We start from the raw sequence: 25379 nt of genomic DNA on the forward strand, positions 1-25379 counted from the left end.
GAGGCATGGCCAGGGCGAGGGCAGCCCTCACATGCACATCTGGAAGTCAGGAATTTACTGATGCGGAGATCACACTGTGATTTCGTTAAAGATCTGCTCTTAGCCCTGGCTGGTGTGGCTCAGTGGATAGAGCGTAGGCCTGCGGACTGAAAGGTCCCAGGTTCCATTCCGGTCAAGGGCATGGACCTTGGTTGCGGGCGCATCCCCAGTGGGGGGCGTGCAGGAGGCAGCTGATCGATGTTTCTCTCTCATCGATGTTTCTAACTCTCTATCCCTCTCCCTTCCTCTGTAAAAAATCAATAAAATGTATATTTTTTAAAAATCTGCTCTTGGAAAATACAGATAAACTCAATATTTTTAAAAGCCACGGTCATTTTCATTGGTCATTTGTTCATGTAAATGTCGTTATAAATTCATAGTCATGAGTTATTATTCCAAGAACAATGATCACATCTATTTTTAAATTATTTTTTAAATATTTTTTAATGGATTTCAGAGAGAAAGGGAGAGAGAGAAACATCAACGATGAGAGAGAATCACTGATTGGCTGCCTCCTGCACACCCCACACTGGGGATCGAGCCTACAACCTGGGCATGTGCCCTGACAGGGAATGGAACCCTGACCTCCTGGTTCATAGGTCAACGCTCACCACTGAACCACGTCGGTCTGGCAAATTACTTACTTTAATCTCAAAAGGCTGACACTGACTTTCCCCTTTTCTCACTGTGCTTCTGGGCAACAGTCTCTCCCTTTCACATGAGGACGATGCTGACACGGCTGTCGTGTGAGTATGAAGTTCCTGTGTAATAAACGCAGGCCACACGGCTCTGCCAAAACAGCCTCTGCCTTCCCTTCGAGGAGATGAATTATGGGGGGACTGACATCCCTGGGCCGCGGCCACTCACCTTGGCAGATGGGGAACGAGTAGAAGCCCTGGCGGCAGGCGGCACATCGGGGGCCCTCGACCCCCGGGCGGCACAGGCACCTCCCGTGGGCATCACAGATTTCGGGGAGCACTCCTTCGAAGTCACAGTCACAGCCTGGGGAGGAGAAGAGGCTTTGGGGGTCTCCCTCCTCCTTTCCTCTGCCAGTCCCTCCCTCCCTCAGGTTTCTGTCGGGAAAACAGATGATGAGTTATCCATGGCTTATCGACATCCTTCCCCCAGAGACCACATCTTCAAGGGAAAGAAAATAAATATTCAGGCAAACTCAGAGCTGCACTAAGAAGCATCCGGGGGCGGGGGGAGCATCCGTTTGCAAAACACCTTTTAGACTCTTGTCATGTCTAATCCTGTGAAGACGCTCCTCCCCTTCCCCCACCCCAAATCTGAGCTTTACACAGTAAAACTTCAATCTAATAGGTTCCCATCAGATGAGAACCTTGAGGGGGCTTCGCACGGGCCTTGTCCATGGTACACAGTAGGCGCCAGTCAGAGTGCGATGAATGGAGAACACGCTAACTATATAAAGAACAGGCTAAGTATATGAATGAAGAGCACGCTAAGTATATGAATGAAGAACAGGCTAAGTATATGAATGAAGAGCACGCTAAGTATATGAATGAAGAACAGGCTAAGTATATGAATGAACAACATGCTAAGTATATGAATGCAGAACAGGCTAAGTATATGAATGAAGGACACGCTAAGTATATGAATGAAAAACATGCTAAGTATATGAATGCAGAATACACTAAGTATATGAATGCAGAACACGCTAAGTATATGAATGCAGAGCATGCTAAGTATATGAATAAAGAGCATGCTAAGTATGCGAGACTGGAGTTCTTTTCCGTAAACACCGTTCCTCAAATTCTATTCTACTGGCATCTATTCAGAGCTTCAAAACCGAGATATCAGAATTTGCAGGTCCCTCTCTTCCTCCTGATCTGGCCGATCTCTCTGGCAACAGCGACTGCCCAGCCCTGCGGCCGATGAGATGCCCAGCCCGGCAGGGACGCAGCCAGCACAGCCCACCCAGGCTGCTCCCCAACCTCAGGGCTCACCCTCAGCCCCATCCCCACTGACCTCGAAACCTGGGCACTGCAAGGAGCTCCTAGCAAAGTGACTGGGGACTCGAACCTTTTCACAGTGTTTGTCCAAACCACGGGACAGCCAGCCTTCGGGCCACGTGGGCTGCTCTGCAGAACCCCCTGGGGTGTCCGTCTCCACCATAACCCCACCCCCCACCGTCTCTCTGCAGCTGTCGATCCTGCTTTTCACTGCTCTGCCTTTGAAGTTGGAGGGAAGAGTGTAATGGAGGCTGGTACGCCCCAGGAGTGGGTGTTGGACCCCCTGCCGTGTCCGACAGCAGCCCCCGAAGGTGTGTCTATTTACACTGACTTCCCAAAGTCAACCTTCAGTGGATACAACTAAGCAGTTGGACCTGGAAAACCCTAACAATATTCGAGGTCATGAAATACAGTGAAAACCCGCAAACGCTCTGGTCTGCGACACTGTTCTGTCCTGCTCCAATGCTCCTGTGTCTGAGACTGAGCGAGTGGGTTTTCCAGGGCAGCGGTGCCCGTGCTGGCCGCCCGCTGGGGCCTCCGGGTAAACTGGCTGGCGTGGGATCCCAGACCCAGGGATTCTGCGATCACCCCAGGTCTGTGAACTGTGGCCTGGGTGCCAGACCCACCGGTGTCAGTAAAAAAAGTCCTATGGGAGCACCGCCAGGTTCATGCATCGACGTACTGTCCATTGCTGCTCCTACAACAGCAGAGCTGAGTACGGTGCCGTCGCCTGCAAAACTGGACTATTCCCTACCGGCCTCTTTACAGGAAAGCCTGCCAACGCCAAGTGGGAGCTTTTACTAACGAGAGGAAGAGACATGTATCAGAATCATCCGGAAACTTGCTCAAACCAACAGCCTGGGCTTCGCCCCTGGATTAAAATCTGGGGTGAGCCCTGGCTGGTTTGGCTCAGTGATTAGAGCATTGGCCCACGGACACTTTGGTCTTAGGTTTGATTCCCGGTCAAGGGCACCTACCTCGGTTGCAAGTTTGATCCCAGCCCTGGTAGGGGCGTGTGCGGGAGGCAACCAACTGATGTTTCTCTCTCTCTCCCCCTCTTCCCCTTCCCTTCCATCTTTCTCTCCCTTTCCTTCCTTCCTCCCATCTCTGTCTCCCTCTTTCTTCCCTTCCGCTCTCTCTAAAAATCAATGAAAAAATATCCTTGGATGAGGATTGAAGAAAGAAGAGATCGGGGGTGACACACAGGGATTTATATCTTGGAAAAGCACGGGTTCCACAGCTCAGCCTGTGTGAGAACCACTGTTAGAAGCCATGGACACATCCATGGGCCATAAAGAGTTACATCCTCAGGGCGGGAGGGTGCGGTGCAGGGCCCAGCATGTCCTTGGCTGTGGAGATGTTTGTGCTTCTCTCGTTCCCTGCCAGGCTGGGCCCCAGACCCGCGTCTTTAAAATGCACGAGTGAACGGCATCTGCCCTCACTTCCCAGAGCCATCCAACTGCACTAGTTATCGTCTCTCCCGAGGCTGCCTTCCAAGGCTTCCCCGAGATTTCGTAACAGACTCTGCACTTCCCTTCAAGGCCAATTAAACTTCTTTCCCGGAGTGCCAGCCCTCTGCTCCGGGAGGAAAGGGGACTGAATGACAAAGGGGAGACCTGAACCACTCCTGAGACCGGAGATGCCTTGTAATCAAAGCTCAAGGCCAGTCCCATCCCAGCAATAACAACATTCGAGGAAGCACTTGCTCAGACCCACTGTGGGCCGAGACTGGGGTTGGTCCTGGGGTTAGAAACAAGTCAGGCGGAGCTGATGTCCCCAGAGACCACGTGTCTGACGGAAACATAAGACAGCGCTCCACATGACACGTGGTGCCCCGTCTGACCAGAGGCAGAGGGAGGGCGGAAGCAGGAAACAGCATAGGACGTGGACTGGCTCACGCTACACCTGACCCCGGTGAGCCCTGGGTGCTGCCCAATCCTGAGACACTCCCCACGCCGCTCCCTCCCCCACGTGCTAGGATGGCTCCTCCATCCTTCTCCCTCCTCAACCCCAAGGCCTCCTCCCACCCTCATTCTGCCTTGGGCCTGGATTCTTATTTCACAGAAGAAAAGGAACCACCAGGAGAGCTCCCATGGGATCCACCTCAAGGCACCTGCCACGCCCCCAACTTGGCGCAGGAAGTAGAGACAGAGGCGGGAGCATCGCATTTTCCTGGCCCTTACATCGTTACCTTTTATGTCTCCAGCTACTGGGTCTTCTGGACTTGCAGCAGAAACAGGGAAAACAGGAATCCCTAGAAAGAGAGTTTATTAAAAACTACAGAGAAGGATTAGGGAGACAGGGAAGTAGAATATTAAACTGCATGAACGAGGAAGAAGCCCTAATGTGCTGACGGGCAGCCGGGGAAGCCAAGAGGCACTGGATTTAACACGCATCTGGTCATGGAGACCAGCGGGCCAGGCGTCTGGCGTGTCTGCTAATGAACAGAAACCGATGGTTTGCGCTCACGTAGCTAAGTTTCGGTCTAAGGAGGACGGCCTGAAACTTCAACACCTTTATTGTAAAACTAGAGGCCCCGTGCACAAAAATTTGTGCACTGAGGGGGGGGGGGGAAGGGGGGCCCTCAGCCTGGCCTGTGCCCTCTCGCAGTCTGGGACCCCTCGGGAGATAACGACCTGCTGGCTTAGGCCTGCTCCTGGGTGGCAGAGGGCAGGCCCAATCCCTAGGTGCAGCCCCTGGTCGGGCTCAGAGCAGGGCTGATTGGGGAGTTGGGGCGCCGCCCCCTGTCATGCACAGAGCAGGGCAGATTGGGAGGTTGCGATGCCACCCTCAGTCACGCTCAGGGTATGGCTGATTGGGGGGTTGGGGCACCACCCCCTATCACACTCAAGGCAGGGTCGATGGGGAGGTTGCGGTGCCACCCCCTGTGACGCACAGAGCAGGGCCAATCAGGGGGTTGGGGCACTGCCCGGGGCACTGCCCGCCCCCCCCCCCCCGTCATGCACAGAGCAGGGCCCATCAGGGGGTTGGGGAGCTCCCCCCGTCACGCACAGAGTAGGGCCGATAGGGGAGTTAGGGCACCGCCCTCTATCACCCACAGAGCAGGGCCAATCAGGGGGTTGGGGCGCTGCCACTGTCACACTCAGGGCAGGGCCGATGGGGAGGTTATAGCTCTACCCTGTCACACACAGAGCAGGGCCTGTGGTGGGGGGGGACGGGGGAGGGGTTGGGGCGCCGCACCCTGTCACACACAGAGCCACAGGGCGATCAGGGGGTTGGGACACCGCACCCTATCACACACAGAGCTGCAGGGCGATCAGGGGGTTTGGGCGCTGCCCCGTCACGCTGATCCGGTGCCAGGAGGCCTCGCGGCTCTGCTGATCCCGGTGCTGGGAGGCATATTACCCTTTTACTATATAGGATAGAGGCCTGGGGGCCAGCTGGTTTGCCCTGAAGGGTGTCCTGGATCAGGGTGGGGGTCCCCACTGGGGTGCCTGGCCAGCCTGGATGAGGAGATGATGGCTGTTTGCAGCTGGTCACACACCCTTCAGGGTGGGGGTCCCCACTGGGGTGCCTGGCCAGTCTGGGTGAGGGGCTGAGGGCTGCTTTCAGGCTGGTGGTTGTTGATAGAAGCTCCCAAGCGCTCCTCTTTTTTATTTTATTCTGGGCCAGCTTTAGCTCTGGCTCTAGCTCTGAGAGTAGGTATCTGGTTTGTTTCGGTTCTATAATCGAAACAATGTATAACTCCAGCTCTGAGATCCCGGCCTATATTTGTTAGAATGTTTCAAACTGCCAGCTCAGAGGCCGGCAAGTCAGGCGGGGAACGTTGGAGTCTGCAGTCACTGGAGCAAGCAAGCCTCATGTTCACTTCCAGCTGCCTGGCTGCCGGCCGCCATCTTGGCTGACAGTTAATTTGCATAAGGATATGCTGATTAGCCAATGGGAAGGGTAGCGGTCGTATGCTAATTACCATGTTTCTCTTTTATTAGTGTAGATGGAGACGAGCTTTTCGAAAATGTTTTCTTTCAAGATTCCCCTCCCCCACTCCCAAATTTTGTTTAGACCGTAGTGTTACTTCAAGATTCCTTTTTTCACTAAACAGGCAAATACAATTTCTGCTCAGCCTCTACCCACTGATTGCAAATTCTAGGTTGCTTAAGTCCTGAGGTGGTCCTGCTGTGTTCTGGCCTAAATTGGTTCCTTTAAACATAAGATGATCATATAATGTGCCCTTCCGACTAGGACACTCAACAGTGCTAGTTTAATAATTACCCCGGCCCAGCCGGTGTGGCTCAGTGGCTGAGCGTCGACCAGGAGGTCACAGTTAAATTCCTGGTCAGGGCACACGCCCAGGTTGTGGGCTCCATCCCCAGCAGGGGGCGTGCAGGAGGCAGCTGATCAATTCTCATCATTGATGTTTCTAACTCCCTCTCCCTCTCTTCTCTGAAGTCAATTTTAAAAAATATTTAGATGTCCCCTTAGATCACTGTAGGGGGTGAGGGGCCTGTGATAACGTGGCCTACCGGACGTGGGGAGAGTGGAAACACATCCTCCTGGTCCCAGGACATGACACACGGCACGTGCAAACGGCCACCTGGAACCAGTGGTCTCCTCCAGGTTAATGAGAGCGTCCCCCATGTGGTTACTGTTACGCTGAAATTGCCAACATTTACCCTTTTGACCTGAGGAGACGGCAACGTCTACAGTACAACCTAACACTGGAGGTAAGTTAGACTGCACAACATATGTTCATACACTTTATGTTCCAACTTTTAGAAACACTTTCAGCCTGGCTGGAATGGCTCAGCGTCGACCTATAAGCCAGGAGGTCACGGTTCAATTCCCAGTCAGGGCACATGCCCAGGTTGCAGGCTCGGTCCCTAGCAGGGGGCGTGCAGGAGGCAGCTGATCAACGATTCTCTCATCATTGATGTTTCTCTCTCTCCCCCTCTCCCTTCCTCTCTGACATCAATTTTTCTAAAAATCTGCCGGGACCGGTTTGGCTCAGCGGATGGAGCGTCGGCCTGCGGACTGAGGGGTCCCAGGTTCGGTTCCGGTCAGGGGCATGTACCTGGGTTGCGGGCACACCCCCAGTGGGAGATGTGTAGGAGGCGGCTGATCGGTGTTTCTCTCTCATCGATGTTTCTAACTATCTATCTCTCTCCCTTCCTCTCTGTAAAAAATCAATAAAATATATTTTTTAAAAAAATAATAAAAAAAAATAAAAAATAAAAATTTAGAACCACTTTCACATAAATACAACCCACCTGACCCCATTCCTGTGCCCCCTCCCTCCCTCACCCACCCACCGTGCCCTCGAGCGTGAATGCACAGCCCAGCCTGTGTGTGTGTGTGTGTGTGTGTGTGTGTGTTGGCGGGGGGGGGGGGGGGGGGGGGGGGGGGAGAAGCCCTTGCGCAGGCACTCACGGGAGCAGAGCGGGAAGTTGTGGTAGCCGGGGGCGCACTCCTCGCAGTGGTCGCCGTGGAAGTTGGGCCGGCAGGCACAGCGGCCCGAGCCCGGCTCACAGCCATCCGCGTGCTCAGGGCTGCAGCTGCAAGCTGAGAGCAACCAGTTCCGAGCGTCAGTCCTTCGAGCACTGGACACGGCAAACGCACCTGATACTTCTCAGCAACGTTCCTGCTCTGTTCTGGGTGCGGCCATCCTTGAGAGGGTCCGTCCTTTCCACCACATGGTGGCTCCCACTGATGGAGCCCCCAGGGCCTCAGAAAGGAGCCTTAAGGAGTATCCACACTGGGATGCTCTCGAGATGCAGTGCCACACGGAGCCCTGCCCAGCTCGCTGTGGAGAGGGAAGCCTGGACCCTCCACCATCGGAGAGGCTGGGGGGCTGGGGCTGGAGCTCCCGGCAGGCCTGCTGGGCACAGCCTCTCCGGGCCATGAGCCAGCTGTGAATGTCCACACCGTGGTCATTTTACACGGGTGTGGTGTGGACACGTGTGTGGGATGCCTGGCTGTGGATATGTCATCTGTGGGCAGCACAGCAAGATTGTGCCCATAGCCCAAGTGGTAGATTCGAGTGATGCGGCCCTGAAGGCAGTTGGTGCAGCCGACACATTGACTGGGTGAGCGTTTCAGAGGGACCCACTGGTGCCCTCCCTTGGGAGCGTCCTTTGACCCGCAGGTCCTCACCGTGGACACAAAACCCTGTCATCGCTCCGCTAGGTACATGTCCCACGAGCATCAAGCACCTCCCGCCCCACAGCCTGGCCCCTCTGGAGGCCTTTGCTGAGTTTGTGTAGGATGCACGCGCCTGCGGACCCTTTACGCTAAGCCTGACATCCCCAGGAGGCCACTTCAGTGACAAACTAGAAAAGTGATAGAAAGTTGAGGTTCCTGCCCTAGTCAGTTTGGCTCAGTGGATAGAGCAGTGATGGCGAACCTTTTGAGCTCGGCGTGCCAGCATTTTGAAAAACCCTAACTTAACTCTGGTGCCTTGTCACATATAGAAATTTTTTGATATTTGCAACCATAGTAAAACAAAGACTTATATTTTTGATACTTATTTTATATATTTAAATGCCATGTTAAAAAGAAAAATCAACCAAAAAAATGAGTTCGCGTGACATAGGTTCGCCATCACTGGGATAGAGCATCAGCCTGAGGACGGAAGGGTCCCGAGTTCGATTCTTGGTTGCATATTCCCCAGCCCTGGCTGGGGTGTGTGCAGGAGGCAACCAATCGATGTTTCTCTCTGTCTCTCCCTCTCCCTTCTCTTCCCTAAAAATCAATGGAAAAATATCCTCGGCTGAGGATTAACCAAAAAAAAAAAAAAGAAAGAAAGAAAAGGAAACTGAGGTTCCTGACAGAGTGTGACTGCATCCAGGATGCCCGTGTCCCTTTGCCGATGCCCACTGGGCACAAGGACATGATGGACACGTTGCTTCATGGGATGGTGTGGAAGAGGCGGGAAGCAGGATCACACCTGATCACGTAAGACTGTCCTGGAGCCACAGCTCAGAGCTCACACACACTGTGGTCTTTGATGCCTTCAAATCTGAATGATGTGAAGGAGGAACTGGGAAACGTGGCACAGAGACGACCTCGGGATGGGAGTCATCTTCCGCCCCCGGCAGCCCGAGAACAGAGAGGACACACACACAGGACAGTCTGCACTCGGACCCCGATGGACGGTTCCATGGGGGGCTGGGAGGGAGGAGTAGAGGAGACGGGGGTGGGCGGGCGGGGAGGGCCGAGGCATCCTTCCGGCCGTGGAGCTAGGAGAGCCCGGGGACGGCAGACAGGTGTGAACTGCTTCCTGGACCCTCCAGGTGCTGGCTTTGTCACCTGGACCAAAATATGCAGGCCCTTTGGTTTCCCCACATCTAAACACGAGAATCAGTCTACAATGCCCGAAATTTATTAAATAAGACACACGTGAAAGTATTTAGGCAACGCCTTGCACAGAGCAAACGCTTGATAAATCAAAGCTCTTTTAAATATTAGGTCTATCACTAAATTCTTGTAAAATTTTTACTATGTTGTCTTGATGCTGCTTCTGAAAAAAATTTAAAACTATTGGACATCATAGAAACATGACAAGGCCGGCCGGTGTGGCTCAGCGGTTGAGCACCAACTATGAACCAGGAGGTCACGGTTCAATTCCCAGTCAGGGCCCATGCCCGGGTTGTGGGCTCCATTCCCAGTAGGGGGCGTGCAGGAGGCAGCCAATCAGTGGTTCTCTCTCATCACTGATGTTTCTTTCTCTCCCTTTCTCTCTGAAATCAATAAAAACATTTTTTAAAAAAAGAAACGTGTTGAAACAAGAGGAAATAGAGGCGCTGCCATTGGCTGCAAGCCCAGAATGCGATAGCCAAATGGTTAGTGTTTTCCCAGGCACTTTCGAGGGCATTTCACTTCATCTTAGGGAATATATGATCGTTTCTATTTTTATATATAAGAAACCTGAGGCTCAGAGAGGTTATGTAACTGCCTGTGGTCACACAGGAAGGAGTGAACCAACAATATGAAGAAAGAGGGAAAGAAGGGCCTAGTGGCTGATGGGAACGGAGCCTGTGGCCTCCCCGGAGCAGCACACCCGCCCAAGAGGCACCAGGTGGAAATGCAACTTACGGATGCAGCCGTGGGGGGCCTCCACCGGCACGCCGTGGGGGCGGAAATAGCCCTTGGCGCACTGCTCGCAGTTTATGCCCGCCGTGTTGTGCTGGGAAGAAAGAGAGATTCGGAGGCAGGGCCCTGAGCAGGTCGGGTCTCACACCGTTCGCCCAGAGGAATAGCTCTATCGTGTGCACGTGCAATTTCAAAGTCACGCACATAGAACACACAACAAAAAGGACTATCTTGGCCTGGAGTCTCCAAGATTTACCACAGGACACGGGCTCACACTGGCTGTGCATTTTTCCTTTGGAGAGGAAATGAGAGTAAGTTCCACGAAGTGGACAACCCAGCTTTCCCCATCACAGGACTTGCTAATGAGCCACCTGGCCTTTGAGTGAGAGAGGACCACAATTCAAACTTTATTCAGAAGGACGGACAGTAGATGACCCTTCGTTTGGCCCAGGCAGTAAGCAGTCACGTGTGTTCATCTTCTCGGTGTTGGGGAGAAAGCGCCCACTCATCCTCTCCTCCCGCCGTTCTCATGTTACCTGTGCTTCAGTCATGGAACCGCTTCCCAAACATGTCTGTTACGTGAATGGAAAAGGTAGGCAGGAGCCTCCCACACAGAACTCGTTTTAAATGATAATACGAGGCGGCCTTTTCTATTTCATGATTAATCCTCTTAATTGCCACAGAACCTAATTACGCAACATGCGTCACCAGTTTCCAAGGACCACCCAGCTCGGGCCCAGCTCAGCCCTGCCTCTCCTGCTCTCCAACGTGGAACGACTGGGAGGACGCTGTTCCTTCAGTAACAAAAGGAAAGGCGACTGGGAGTCAAAAAGAACCACCAGACGCTCGGACCCACAAAGAGGCTGCCAGAAGCCCAGAGGGGAGGACAAGGCCCTTTCTGTATCCTCTCCCCCGTCTCAGACGATTTTATTAACTCCATGCTTTCAGTTATTCCCACTCCTTGTCCTGTGGGCGAAACTCTGAATGCACTTCAACACTGAGGCCTAAAACCACACGGGCCACTGCTCTGACTTCACACTTAGATGCGCACACACTGGGGCAAACAAGAAATGGCTGTGGCCCACCCCTTCCCACCCACGGCCAGTTCACCCCTCGACTCTGTGGCTGAGAACAGACTCAGGACACGGGGCAGCCTGGGCTCCCAGTGTGCCCGTCAGAGAGGAAATGAGGAGACGTCCCCCGAAGTGGGCAGCCCGGGCTTTGCCTTCTCCCACAAAGTTCGGGCCACAGAGAAGGTGCAGTTTTAAGACACAAAACACAGCAACAAGTGCCCGAAAGACGACGACAAATCGCCAGAAGATGGATGATGCTGCAGTCGGCCTCCAGGTCGCAGGTGTCGTGCGGGGCCCACACCGCACCCAGAGGTGACCTCTGGGCACCCAAGGTCATGGCTGGACCAAGGCTGATGGAGACGTAAAGATCGCGGCTCCCTGGTTTCTACAGGAAGCACCGAAGAAGCCGCCTCACCCGGGGAGTGGGCAGTGAATTTGCATTTACCTGACACTTAACACAATGAGAAAACTGCAGCTTTCAAGCCAAGGAGCGGGCTGGACACAAAGGGAATCCGTGCAGGAGTTAACTGACCCCACAAACACCCTTCCTCTGGCACCTCCCAGAGGAGCTAGGAACGCTCACCCAGAAACCCGGCCCTGGTCCGACCATCCTTCCGTCCTAATCCTCTAAGCAAACCTTTTCCAAGGTGCTTTCCATCTTCAGGTAAAACCCACCTCCCTATCGCTCAGTCCCTGACCAACCCACACACGCTGCTGATGTCCAATCCTGAGAACTTCAAGCACATGGAGACCGCTGCTGGCCACACTCTTCCTGCAAAGCCTGACTTCCCTTCCTACGGCCACGACCTGGCCTCTGACCTCTGACCTGTCCACCCCTGCTCATCCCCTGCCGTCCCCTCCACCTGGAACTCTCCCCCAGGCAGCCGATCAATAATTCTCTCTCATCATTTTTGTTTCTATCTCTCTCTCCCTCTCCCTTTCTCTATGAAATCAAAAACAATATATTTTAAAAAAGCACATCAGTATTTTATTAAAGGGAGTCAAACACCCCCCAAAAATGTTGTGTTCCTTGCCTTCTTTCATTGCTCCCCCCCCCGAATTTTATAATAAAAAATAAAAGTTTTCCAGTGAACACCTATGCATGCCCTATGTAGAGATTTTACTGTATTTGCTTTATCACAGAATTATCCGTCTTCTCGTTCCCTATCCATCCACCAGTCCATCTTATTTTATGCATTTCAAAATAAACTGCCACGTACCTAACTTAAACAAAGGCATTTTAAATTCACGTTGGAAAAAAATGCAATGAGCCTAAACAAGACTTCGATAATCTACATACAAAAGAAAAATGCTTTTGCAGGGCCATTCTGAAAAAAATAAAATTCTATCTTGATGTCTTCCTGGAACCGCAAAGTACAAAACGTAGTGTGACTGAGAGAAGGAAGAGCAGGAACGACGTGTCCTAAAGACTCACTGAGGGGCTGGCCCTTCACTGGAGAAGCATCCCACCTACTCGTCCCCCAGCGCTTCCGAGATTCTGTTTCCACAGCTTAATTTCATACAAAGGTATTTCCGCAATTTAATTCCATACACATTACTGAGGGCCTTGGAGTGCATCGCTTAACCAGATCCCGGGACCTCTCACTTATCATGAAACCCTCCCTATGACTTGAACAAACCTATGCCTCACCATTTATTTGTAGTTTAGTTCCCTGCAAGGACAGGCTGTGGAGTGTGTGGAGTGGGAGGTGGGGGAGAGCGGTGGGTCTCTCTCGGCCCGTGTGGCCCTGGTCTGATAGAAATGGGCACCTCATGAAGAGACGATCTCTGTGATGGCGACTTTGACAAAGCATCACTCTAAAAGCACCAGGACTGAGGGACAACATAGTCCAAACTCATGGACATTAGACCCTCCTCTTGGCTAATGTCCAGAAAAGATGAAAAGTGTCTCATACTTGGTGTCGATGGCAGACGTCATTACTCGATCCTGCTGCCCTTTCTCGCCGAGTCTAGATTCAAAACTGTCTGAACAGAGGACCAGGGCCAGCACTGAGGTCAGCACCCTTTTCCCTCCAGCTTTAGAGCCTTCACACCATGAGCTGGAGCAGCCAGGACTTCTCCCCATTTAGGCAGAGATCACGTAAGGAACCTGATCGCTGGCGCCTGGACAAACATGCCTCAGTCCATGTCCCCTTCCACCCCACGGGACGGCCAGCTCACGAGGACGTGGTGCAGAGTGGAGAGGTGATTCCAGAAAACACTTCCAATGCTCAGAACGGCCTTGGCATCTTTTGGGGAGCAGAGCTTAATGATGTCATTTCCTACAGTGACACCCCCACTCGACTTGCCCAGGGCCTCACCTGACAGTTGATGCAGACCCCTCCACCTGCGTAGACGCCCCGGATATCCAGGCTCGCCTGCTGCCGCTCCACGTCCGGGTCGTAGAAGCAGTCGGTGGCGTGGCCGTGGCAGTTGCAGGCTGCAAAGGGCACCCGAGGTGAATGCACATCATGGCTGTGGGAGGCTGTCTCACCCCTATGCATGGCCCGCCCCCCAGAGCATGGCTGCGTAGTGAGTACAGCACCACCTCTCCCGGGACCCAGGGCCGCTCTCAGTGGGAAATCTTAGGGACTTTTACACAAAGTCCAGTCTGTAACCCTAACCCTAACCCTCAAACCCCCACTGCTCCCTCAATGCGCCCAGCTCTCTGCTTAGCCGCCAATCTCACCACCTTCTCCAGACCTCGGTCCTCAAAGAGTTAGGGTTCCAACCCAGTATCACATCCTAAGAAATGATGAGGATTGAAATTCAATAGTGGCTGCATTGTGTCCTAGACTGTTAAAGAGGCCAGCTTATGTTAAAGCACTCAGCCCAATCCTTGCTTGGAGTGAACGCCTAATCATAGTAAACGTTATTGCTGGTGGTGTTTCTTTTTTAAAATATATTTTTATTGATTTTAGAGAGAGGAAGGGAGAGAGAGAAATATTGATGAGAGAGATACATCGATTGGCTGCCTCCTGCAGGCCCCCCACCGGGGATCAAGCCCACAACCTGGGCATGTACCCTGACTGGGACTCGAACCAGGATCTCCTGGTTCATAAGTCAACGCTCAACCACTGAGCCATACCTGCTGGGCCATTGTTATTTCTGTTCTCACATTTATGTCTGAATTTGGAGTAGGGCCCTCACACCTCTACTCTTGTGAGTTACTCATTACACTAGAAAGACCTGTGACCCTGAGATTGGCGTGACCCCCCCACCCCCTTCACAAGCAGGGAAAACACAGCTCAGGTAGAGATGGGGATGTTGGGCGGGTCCTCAGGTAGAGATGGGGGTGTTGGGCGGGTCCTCAGGTAGAGATAGGGGGGTGTTGGGTGGGTCCTCAGGTAGAAATGAGGATGTTGGGCGGGTCCTCAGGTAGAGATGGGGGTGTTATGCAGGTCCTCTGGTAGAAATGGGGGTGTTGGGTGAGTCCTCAGGTAGAGATGCGGGGGTGTTGAGTGGGTCCTCAGGTAGAGATGGGGGTGTTGGGCGGGTCCTCAGGTAGATATAGGGGGGTGTTGGGTGGGTCCTCTGGTAGAAATGGGGGTGTTGGGCGGGTCCTCAGATAGAGATGGGGGGTGTTGAGTGGGTCCTCAGGTAGAGATGGGGGGGTGTTGGGTGGGTCCTCAGGTAGAGATGGGAGGTGCTGGGAGGGTCCTCAGATAGAGACGGGGGTGTTGGGTGGGTCCTCAGGTAGAGATGGGGGTGTTGGGTGGGTCCTCAGGTAGAGATGGGGGTGTTGGGTGGGTCCTCAGGTAGAGATGGGGGTGTTGGGTGGGTCCTCAGGTAGAGATGGGGGTGTTGGGTGGGTCCTCAGGTAGAGATGGGGGTGTTGGGTGGGTCCTCAGGTAGAAATGAGGATGTTGGGAGGGTCCTCAGGTAGAGACGGGGGTGTTGGGTGGGTCCTCAGGTAGAGACGGGGGTGTTGGGTGGGTCCTCAGGTAGAAATGAGGATGTTGGGAGGGTCCTCAGGTAGAGACGGGGGTGTTGGGTGGGTCCTCAGGTAGAGATGGGGGTGTTGGGTGGGTCCTCAGGTAGAGACGGGGGTGTTGGGTGGGTCCTCAGGTAGAGACGGGGGTGTTGGGTGGGTCCTCAGGTAGAGATGGGGGTGTTGGGCGGGTCCACAGGTAGAGATGGGGGGTGTTGGGCGGGTCCACAGGTAGAGATGGGGGGGTGTTGGGCAAGCCTCACCCCAGATCCGCCCCCACGCTCACCTTCGCACTCGTGGCTGTGCCCCCACGTGGCCAGCTGCCAGCGCCTCTGGTGGTGCCCGGCACAGCAGCGGTCACAGGTCTCCCCGCAGGTGTGGTGGCGGCATTCACACCGGAACCTGGGCAGGAGGTGAAGTGCATCGGTTACCGAGGGTTCACACCAAGGTCGGCGTCTCCTGGCAGAAAACTCACAGTCATCAGGGTCACCCAGGGAACGTTTTATTGAGTAATTATGGAAACGAAGCTCTCTGCATGGATCACTCATGGCTCCCATCCTGCTATTGTCTGCATTTTACAGATGCGGACACAAGATACAGAGATGAAAACACTGGGTGGGCCCAGCTGGCGTGGCTCAGTGGTTGAGCATCGACCTATGAAAAAGAGGTCATGGCTCCGTTCCCTGTCAGGGCACATGCCCGAGTTGTGGGCTTGATCCCTAGTAGGGGGCGTGCAGGAGGCAGCCCATCAATGATTCTCTCTCATTGATGTTTCTCTCTCTTACCCTTCCTCTCTGAAATCAATCCTATCTAATAATAGACAAAGATAGTAATTGACCGTACCTTCGATACGCCTCCCATTGGCTAATCAGCACCATGTGCAAATTAACCGCCGTCAAAGATGCATACGGCTAATTTGCATACTATAGGAAGGGCTGGCCAGCACCAGACGCCATCCAGGCCCCCGTATGTGGCCCTGGGCAACCGGGCTTAGGCGGCATGATCGCATCACCTAAGCCCCACCCCAGCCGGGACCCCCGTGTGCCACCTAAGCCCCCGCCGCCTAAGCCCCGCCCCCAGCCGGGACCCCCGTGAGCTGCCTAAGCCACGTGCGCCTAAACCCTGCCCCCAGCCGGGACCCCCATGTGCCGCATAAGCCCCGCTGGCAGCTGGGACCCCATGGCGATCCCAGAGCAGGAAAGTTCCCCATAGGCAGCACCCAGCAGGGCCTGCCCCTGGTCTCTGCAGTGATCCAGTGATCCATGAGCAGGAAAGCTCAGCCTGCAGGCAGCACCCCACCCTGGCCACAGCTCAAGGGAGAGAAAAACACGCAGTGGAGGCCAGGAGCCTGAGAGATCAACACAGAGGGGTGCCTGCTCCAAGCCTCCACGCGTGGCTGGGGGCAGGCCCCCAGCAGACACACACACACACACACACACACACACAGAACGCCTGCTCCGAACCTCTGCTGCCAGACTGTGGCCGTCAGTAGGACATCCACTGAGGGCTCCCAGACTGTGAGAGGGGCAGGCTGGGCTGAGGGAACCCCACCCCCCAGTGCACGAATTTCATGCACCGGGCCTCTAGTAAAAGTATATTTTTTAAAAAGATTCTAAACTCTATGTGCATTTTACCAAAATAAAAAAGAGGGAGGGAGAAGGATTTGAACATGTACACCCTTGATCCCACTAAAGCAAGGATGACAAACCAGTTCTATTTCTCTTGGCAACTCCAATCAGTGGGCTGTGCCCGCCGGGGGCACCATCTGGCGGGGGGACAGGCGGGTGGAGGTGGGAATGAGAGATACTTAATGGGATGCAACCATCACTGAAACAGTTGGACTGGCTCACAGCAAGGCTGGCAACGCTGCACGAGGTACTCACACTTTTTCAGGGTTGTCTGCACTGCACACGTCGGCGTGGCCGTTGCACACACAGCGCCCACCTACGCTGATGTCCTTGATGCTGTAATAATACTGTGCGACAGAAAACAGACGAAACAGACATGCCGCTTACGGAAGAGCAACAAGCCTTTACCCGTCTCTCAGGCGCATCTACACTGGCCCTGTTCCGCTCTCTTCCTGCTCCCGTGAGCCCACCTCAACCCCACAGGAGCCACTGTGGGTGTTATTTGTCTTATGAAACAAGTGCATTCCTCAATCAAATTTAACAGCATGATGCTGAATCTGTACCTTTTTAAAAATGAAATGCTTTAGAAGAATGGAGGGACACTGCCTTGGGAAAAGAATCATACCCTATAGCCTTTTAAAAAGAGATTAAGCCCGGCCGGCAGGGCTCAGTGGTTGAGTGCGACCTATGAACCAGGTCAGGTTTGATTCCGGGTCAGGGCACAGGCCTGGGTTGTGGGCTCGATCCCCCGTGTGGGGCCTGCAGGAGGCAGCTGGTCAATGATTCTCTCTCATCACTGATGTTTCTATCTCTCGCTCTCTCTCCTTCTCCCGTCCTCTCTCTAAAGTCAATAAAAACATATTCTTTAACAACGCTTCTTAATAGAGAAGACTCATTCACTTAAGTGAAGAGAAATATGCTTACATGTGAATACAAATCTTGGAACCCCTCCACCCACCCCCTAAAAAAAACACCCACAGATAAATAAATAAAGGGTAGTGAGGTCCACTCGTAGCAGGGCTTCAGAATGCCTGAAGGAATGGACGTAGTCTGGCCAGGGTTTATCGGACAGCCCAGCTCTCCCTTGCAGATTCCATCCTTGGACCCAGGACGGGTTCCACATACGGCTGCTCCGAGGGCTAATAGCACAGGAAATGCAGAACACAAGCCACCGCACCCACAAGACAGCCTTCCTGGAAAATGCTAAAACTGGAGCAAACCTCACTCTCCTCTCTTCCTTTCCCAGCTCCCTGATGCACTTACCTCTGAGGCCAAGCCCTCTAAGATGCGCTGGGCATCTCCCATCACCCTTCCATGCCCACTCTCCTCCTTTCTCACCTGCCTTTTGCCCAGGGCTGACCTTTATGGGTTGCAGCTGGGTTTCCTGCTCCCTGGCTTTCTGTTGGGTTTGGCCAATGGGGGACCCTGGCAGGAGATCCGTGGGCGGCAGAAGAATGAGCTCAGGGTATCTGTGCCCAAGAGACGGGGTGCTGTCCTGACACTAGACTGAGGGATGTGCAGGCCAGACACCCCACACAGAGGAGCATGGTGCTCACACACCCATGTCTCCTCTATCTGGCCAGGTCACACACCAGCCCTGCATCTGGTGGGGCTACACACAGCTCCGGCCAGTGGCAGTGACCTGTGTGGTTGGGAGCCTGGGGGTCTTCCCCACCCTCTCTCTCTCCCCGCATTTGCTGACCAGATGTAGAGGATCCCGAGGAGGACTCTGGGGCCCTACAGGGTGGCTGCGCCTTGAAATAAAAAGAACCCGGTTCCCTGAGTGATTTTGTGCAGCCGACCCCACCTGCTGAGCACATTCGACAGCAAAAAAGTGAGCCTTGAAATAGGTTTTCAATATCTTGCTGTCTCTCATCTTCTGGTACCCCTATAATTCTGATGTTGGTGCGTTTGAAACTGTCCCAGAGGCTCCTTACACTATCTTCGTATTTTCGGATTCTTTTTTCATTTTGCTTTTCCGGTTGGGTGTTTTTTGCTTCTTCGCATTTCAAATCTTTGACTTGATTTTTGCACTCTTCTGGTCTGCTGTTGGGTGTCTGTATAATATTCTTTATTTCAGTCAGTGTATGCTTAATTTCTAGTTGGTTCTTTATCACAACATCGAGGGTCTCATTAGATTTCTTGAGGCTCTCATCAAGTTTATCGGCAGTTTCTAGCAAATTATTGAAAGCCCTCAAAAGTGCATTTTTTAGCTCTATATCCACCATTTCTGTCATGTTTTTTTGTCTCCGCATTTTTTATGCTTTCTTGGTGCACCCCCTTGTGGTCTTTGTGCGCAGTCTTATTGTAGTTAAGCCTTGATTGTTGTAGTTAATACTAGAGGGATTTGACCACCAGGCCGACTGGCTGTGAGAATCAGCTGTGTCTGCAGTGGGAAAACTTCTGTCCTCTGGAGAGGTGCTAATCTAGCCTTTGCCTGAGGCTATCCGGCAAATGGCTCTGCGCAGGGCTTGGGTGGGTCGGGTCACAGGGGATCAACAGGGTGGGTGGAGGGAGCAGTTATGGCTGCTCTCAGTCCCGTTCCCAGAGGCTCTGCTTCTCAGAACCCCAGCAACTGCTGCAAACCTTGGAGAGAAAGCTGCCCTCACGTTCCGACTGAAGCCAGACAATCCCGCTTCTCCCTTTTGAGTCTGAGTCCCTAGAGACTCGCCCGGATCTGGAGCTCAGAGTCTGAGACTCCCTCCCGATTGAAAACGAAAACCGCGCCCTCAGCCACCAGCCGGCTCTACACGCACCTCCGTACCGTTGTATGGACTGACTATTCTTCGGGTGGGGAAGGGGAGTGGGAGATGAGGGAAGAGACAAAAATTGTGCACCTATGGATGAGGACAGTGGGTGGGGAGTGAGGGCGGAGGGTGGGGCGGGAACTGGGAGGAGGGGAGTTATGGGGGGGGGCGGGGAGAAAGAGGAACAAATGTAATCTGAACAATAAAGATTTAATTTAAAAAAAAAAAGTGAGCCTTGGGGAGTCTGTTATAGAATCAGACTGACACCCGGCCAGCTGTCACCCCGGCCTTTCATCTTCTTCGAATGCAATCATTTCTCCTCCACAACCAGACGTCTAAGTTACAGCTAGTCATTCAGACCAGATCAAGTCTACGCCTACACTGTTCCTGGCTTGTACTTGAAAGAGTTCAAGGCAATTAATTTGATAAGTGAAAACAAAAAGAGTTTAAAAAAAATGCTGCTGTAGGCCCTTCAGCATGACTCACCCGCCTGGTGACGGTGGGGTCCCGCTGTGCTTTGGAGATGAGGTGTCCCAGGAGTGTGTTGGTTCGGAGAAAACGCAAGCGGATGTTTGTTGCCTGGGTGAACTCCCGCAGGGTATTGGAGAAAGTGAAGTTTCTTGCACCTGGACGACCGTTTATCAAGGACACCACAACCTAAATAAGCACACACACACAGGGGGAAAAGTCCTTTCACCAAAACTTCGCTGCAAGTCACTATAAATGACTCACAGGCCCGAAGGCACTAGGTCTGCCTGAGCCACCAGGTGTGTGCAGGTGGTCTTGTGTCTTGTTTATGTCTAAAATCATCATTGCTAGTCCCCCTCCCCTTCGAATTCTGGCAACCTGTCCTTAAACTGGGCTCTCAGGTGCTTCCAAACCCATTGTTCTATCAGGGTAGCTGTGGGGCTGTGAGGCCGTGACATGGTGAAAGTATAAGGTTAAAATATAAAAAATATATAAACTTCTTGTCAAGCTGCACCAAAGAAACAGCTGACAGAACCTAAACACCTAGAGGAGGTTGAAGAGGAAGCTTCTGCATGTAAAGGGGATGAAGTACCTACAAAACCAGGGTTTTATCTTCAAGCTCGAGGAGCTGGACAACCATGGGGGCATGAACCACTCATTGTGAGACACTGGCTACAGCTGCTCACGAAGACCATTCCACCCGCAGAGGGGTGGCCAGCACCCCTGGGAGAAGCATATTTCACACTCACGTCAAGCTCCGATGGCCTTAGTTTCCCTGGAATTTGTCTGATTTCCCCACCTGTTTCCCGTCTCCTCCAACAACAGTGTGCCTGCCTGCACAAGGGCAAGTGCAGCTCCCAAAGACAACAGTCCTTTCCCTCCCCACAGAGGGTGCCCACCTGCCCCAGGAGTCGGGGATGCGTGCTGCCCCTCCCCTCTCCTCACTCTCACTCCTGGGATAACGTGTCTGGGAAGCAGTGGGCAGGGCTTCACCTCAATCACCAGCAACCCACTTTCTAAATATTCCTCCAGAATAGAGGGTTCAAAAAGAAAGAAAAAATACATGAAAAAGAAAAACAAAACAAAACAGAATAGAGGGTTCAGGACCTACGGGTCTTGAATTTGAAATGCTGACTCCCAGAGGAGAATTAGAGACCCCGAGTAGAATGTCTGATGTCAATTATACCTCAATAATAAAATAATAACAAGAATTTGCAATCCAACTTGTCAATAATGAGAGAGAAGCGTTGACCGGAGTCTTCGATGTGATCCTTGTACCAGTTAGCCCCAAGTACGGGTTCCCGTTGTGGTCTGTGTCAGCTCTCCTTGAAAGAGCATTTTCACAGTTCTTTCAAAATGAAGAATTTGATATCCTCGTCTGCGTTTCTGGTCTCATCCTTCACGGCCTCCCAAATCCACTTACCTCGCCATTTTCCAAAGGCACGATCCGGGAGTAGTCCGTGGTGCAGAGCACGTCATCATCTCGGGTGATGGCCGTGTTGGCCGCCCGCCCAAATTGTTGCCAACAGTCTGCTTTAGAATCTAGAAAGGAAACATTTTAATACTGGCAAATAAAATATGATCCCCTTGCGTAAATCTCTGAAGAAATCTTACGTCTCAAGAAAATACGTGAATGGGAAAGAACAGACAAACACTGAACATTTTAGACAGAAGCTTAGACTGACGTTTTTAGGTCATGAAAGAAAATACCGAGCCACTTCAGGCCACTTGACTTTAAAAGCAATGTTTGGAGATGCGGTTCTAAGTCCTCCTTACTAAACAAGTCTACCCTCTAAGGAGCATTCACGGAAATCCCAAGGCCTTTGCAAGCCACATTCCTGTCCACCTCAATCCATCAGAGGGCTCATCACACTGACATTCTTCGTTAGCGAAGACGACAGGGTCAAGGTGAGTTAGGTGAAAGGCAGGGTCCCTAAAGGCGAAACTGGGTTCCTAATTCTGCATAAAAGGAAAACAGTTGCTTCTCCCTAAACAGTGGCAGGAACTGTTAACATAACAGGCATTTCAGCCTCAGTTCTGCGTGGTTCTTGTGGTGAATGTGCACTACTTGAGAAAAAGGGCTGTTTGGGGGGTAACCTTGAACGTTAAAACTGACCAATCCTTAATTAGCCAGTGAAGAGACAAATTTTACAGTGAAATCCAAGGTCTAAATCTGTGCAGATAATTGAAGCCTGGCAGGCAAGGTTACTTACGAGCAAAATATTGCCAAGGTGAGTAGGTGCTCCCAAAGTCCACCGATCTCTCCAAGACCCAGAGGTCAGGGCGAGGAGAATTGGCAAATTTGATTAAAACATAGGCCACATGGAAGAGCTGAGAAAGCAAAGGAGACACTGTTACTACAGTCGCCTGGCCTGTGCACACCTAGATCATCTCTACGGGATGCTGTTCCCACAGCAGCACCTGCAGCCACTCCTCTCCCAGACCAGAGCCCCTGCCTGCCTGCCTCCCGGACACCCTGCCTGGTGCAGTTTCTCCAGCAGATCGTGTCCAAACAAAGTGGCCACTTTCCAAATCTGCACAGTAGCCTTTGTCACACCTTAGTCATTACACCCTTGAATTCCAACCAGCTCACCCAGCATCTTGTTTTTCTTTTTTTTTTTCTTGATTTCAGAGAGAAAGGGAGAGGGAGTGAGAGACAGAAACATCAGTGATGAGAGAGAATCATTGATCGGCTGCCTCCTGCACGCCCCCAACTGGGGATCGAGCCTGCAACCCAGGCATGTGCCCTGACCGGAATCAAACCTGGTACCCTTCAGTCTGTAGGCCAACACTTTATCCACTGAGCCAAACCGGCTAGGGCCCACCCCGCATCTTAAAGTCCATACATTCAGAGAAATCTAATGGTTCCCTCAAAAAACCCTATTTATTTAATGATTTATGATGTCATCATTGCTGCGTTCTGGGTGCTATGCTAAGCCCCTCTCAAGCATGCTTGCACTAGGCCTTACAGGAATAAGGAGGAGGAGGAGGAGTGTGACTGGGGAAGGTAGTGTGTCCTCGTCCTGTAGGTGAAGAATCCTGAGCCTCCATGCATCTCCTCACTGACCACAAGCTCTGCACAGGCCCGATGGGTCCTGCACACGTGACCTCCTTCATCATGGGGAGGAAATACAATGTCAGAAAGCTCCAAGCATCATCATCTCCAAACCTGTGAATGCCCGTCCCAGCAGCCGGGAGGGGCAGCGTGTGGTGTGACATGTCTCCGGGGCTATTTAACGCAGTGGTTCCCCAAGGTGCCCTTTTTGCTCGGAACATCCAAATCCATGAAGAACCCAGAGGCTCAGAAGGCCACGCCCTTGGTTTGCCTCCGTCATGCTCTGAGGGAATGTGTGATCCCGTGGAAGCAGCACAGCAAATACCCCAAACCCAGCAGCGGGCGGAGACCCACGTGCGCTGCTCCCCTTGTTCTAGAGCCTGCCCCCCTGGGCCCAAGTGAAGACGCCCACTGATGGCGCCCACTCAGCATCTGGCACTGATCGTGGACAGGGCGTTCCTCTCCAAATGTTCCCCTCCCATGTCCGCCCTGTGTGCCCTGGACCTCGGGGCTGCCTTTCATTCTCCTGAGTCCATTTGCACAGACAGACTCTGCTTTCTGGATCGTCTCCGTGGCCGTGGCACTTGCAGCCGGTTCATGCTGAGCGATCCAGCTCCACAGCTCATCTCTGAAACCTGCTTACTCAACATGACGCTGCTGCAAGGCGTGATGGGGTCCAAGGTGGGTTCACAGCCGGCTCATGCGTGTGACACCCACAGTATTGAGCTATTCTCTTCTACTTGATAATTTTAAATTATGTGCCTTTTGCCCAGCTGGCATGATTCAGTGGTTGAGCATCAACCTACGAACCAGACGGTCATGGTTTGATTCCTGGTCAGGGCAGCTGCCCGGGTTGCTGGCTCCATCCCCAGTGTGGGGTGTGCAGGAGGCAGCCAATCAGTGATTCTCTCTCATCATTGATGAGGGAGGAAGAGAGGAAGTGTCCAGCCCTGAGGGGCTGGCTGGCTAGGGGAGGAATCGAGCAGAGAGTTTACACAGGGGCTGAGTGAAAGCCACAGACACGTCCTATCCTAACGGCACAAGCCGGGGCCGCCCAGCGGGTGTCACCCACCTGCCTGAACACCAGGCCCTTTCAGGTCCAGCCCTGTCCAGGCCTGAAACACAGGAATTTGCAAAACAGCTGCCTTGTGCCCAGCTCCCTGCCCGTCTCCCCACAGTCAGGAGGCCGCCTTGCCCTCCTGAGCTCCGCCTCACCTGGCCAGGCCCTGCACCCTCTCCCTCAGCCCCAGGCTGACTGCCCACCACTCCGCCCACCTGGGCCTCTGATGAGACCAGCCTGAACTCCTGCTGCTGTGCAACTCAGACCCTGAAGCCAAGAGAGGGCCGCAGCTCCTGGCTCCCGGCTCCCTGGCCCTGGCCTGCGCCTCCATCTCCAGGGGAGGCCTGGGACTCTGCATGCTTATAACAGGTGGTAACAGGTGTGCGAGGGCCAGCGAGTCAGCTAGAGGCCTGTGAGAGGCAGGGTGCAGAACCAGCATTCCCTCCAGTTGTTCTGTGATGCTGAGAAATGCCGAAGGTAAACAATCTCCTCAATCAAGGTGCTTCAAGCCTCCAGAGAGAGACGCCGGAGTCCTGGGGAGATGGAGCCTGCACTGCCCCATCCAAGGCCACCTGGGCCGGGCCCGGGGGCACAGCTGTAGCCGGACAGGAGCCCGACACTCCCAACCGGACACCAGCCATGGCCCTGGGCGGGCTGGGGGGTGGGGGGCGGGGACACACCCCTCCAGGAGGCTGGCAGTGACCAGAGAAGTGGTGGTTTGATTTGGTTTCAGTTTTCCCTAAAGGAAGGAATGCAGGGGAAGGAGGAGGTGAGAGAATCAGGGAAATGAGAACTGGGAGAGGAGGCATCCGGAGAAAGGAAGAAAGGAGGAGGTGGATGATGTGGAGGGACTACAGGGTAGCTGGGTATGGGAGGGGCAGAGGCCTGAGGAAGCCCTGGGGTACAGTAGGCAGAGAAAGGGGTGCGGGGGGATGCCCTGGGGTACAGCAGGCAGAGGAGGGGAGTGTGGGGGGACTCCCTGGGGTACAGCAGGCAGAGGATGGGGGTATGGGGGGGATGCCCTGGGGTACAGCTGGCAGAGGAGGGGATGCAGGGGTGTTGCACTGGAATACAGCAGACAGAGGAGGGGTGCGGGTGAGGACTCCCTACCATGATATTTAACTCAGACCCCCTTGGTGCCATTGTGAAGAAATCCAGTCTTTCCTTATATGTGCTTGCCATTAATAGACTAGGACCGTGGTCGGCAAACCGCAGCTTGCGAGCCACATGTGGCTCTTTGGCCCCTTGAGTGTGGCTCTTCCACAAAATACCACGTGCGGCGTGCACATACAGTGCGATTGAAACTTCGTGGCCCATGCGCAGACGTCGGTATTTTGTGGAAGAGCCGGTATTTTG

At 53.2% G+C, this 25379-nt stretch overlaps 1 protein-coding gene across 1 annotated transcript in view; it reads right to left on the reverse strand.

Annotated features, from left to right (window-relative positions):
* LOC139013524 (laminin subunit alpha-3-like) overlaps positions 1-25379 on the reverse strand; it is a 59364-nt gene that overhangs the window by 17224 nt on the left and 16761 nt on the right. Inside the window, exons 3-12 of the mRNA XM_070419523.1 lie at positions 22122-22239; positions 21332-21450; positions 19927-20097; positions 16949-17040; positions 15352-15467; positions 13456-13574; positions 10065-10155; positions 7401-7532; positions 4204-4266; positions 907-1041 (exon numbers count right to left, since the gene is read on the reverse strand). Of these exons, the coding sequence (XP_070275624.1) occupies positions 907-1041; positions 4204-4266; positions 7401-7532; positions 10065-10155; positions 13456-13574; positions 15352-15467; positions 16949-17040; positions 19927-20097; positions 21332-21450; positions 22122-22239 (1156 nt within the window). The remainder of the gene's footprint in view (positions 1-906; positions 1042-4203; positions 4267-7400; positions 7533-10064; positions 10156-13455; positions 13575-15351; positions 15468-16948; positions 17041-19926; positions 20098-21331; positions 21451-22121; positions 22240-25379) is intronic.

The sequence above is a fragment of the Myotis yumanensis genome, unplaced genomic scaffold (genome assembly GCF_028538775.1).
Source record: "Myotis yumanensis isolate MYYU_CA2020_CCGP unplaced genomic scaffold, mMyoYum1.0.hap1 SCAF_7, whole genome shotgun sequence".
Taxonomy (NCBI): Eukaryota; Metazoa; Chordata; class Mammalia; order Chiroptera; family Vespertilionidae; genus Myotis; species Myotis yumanensis.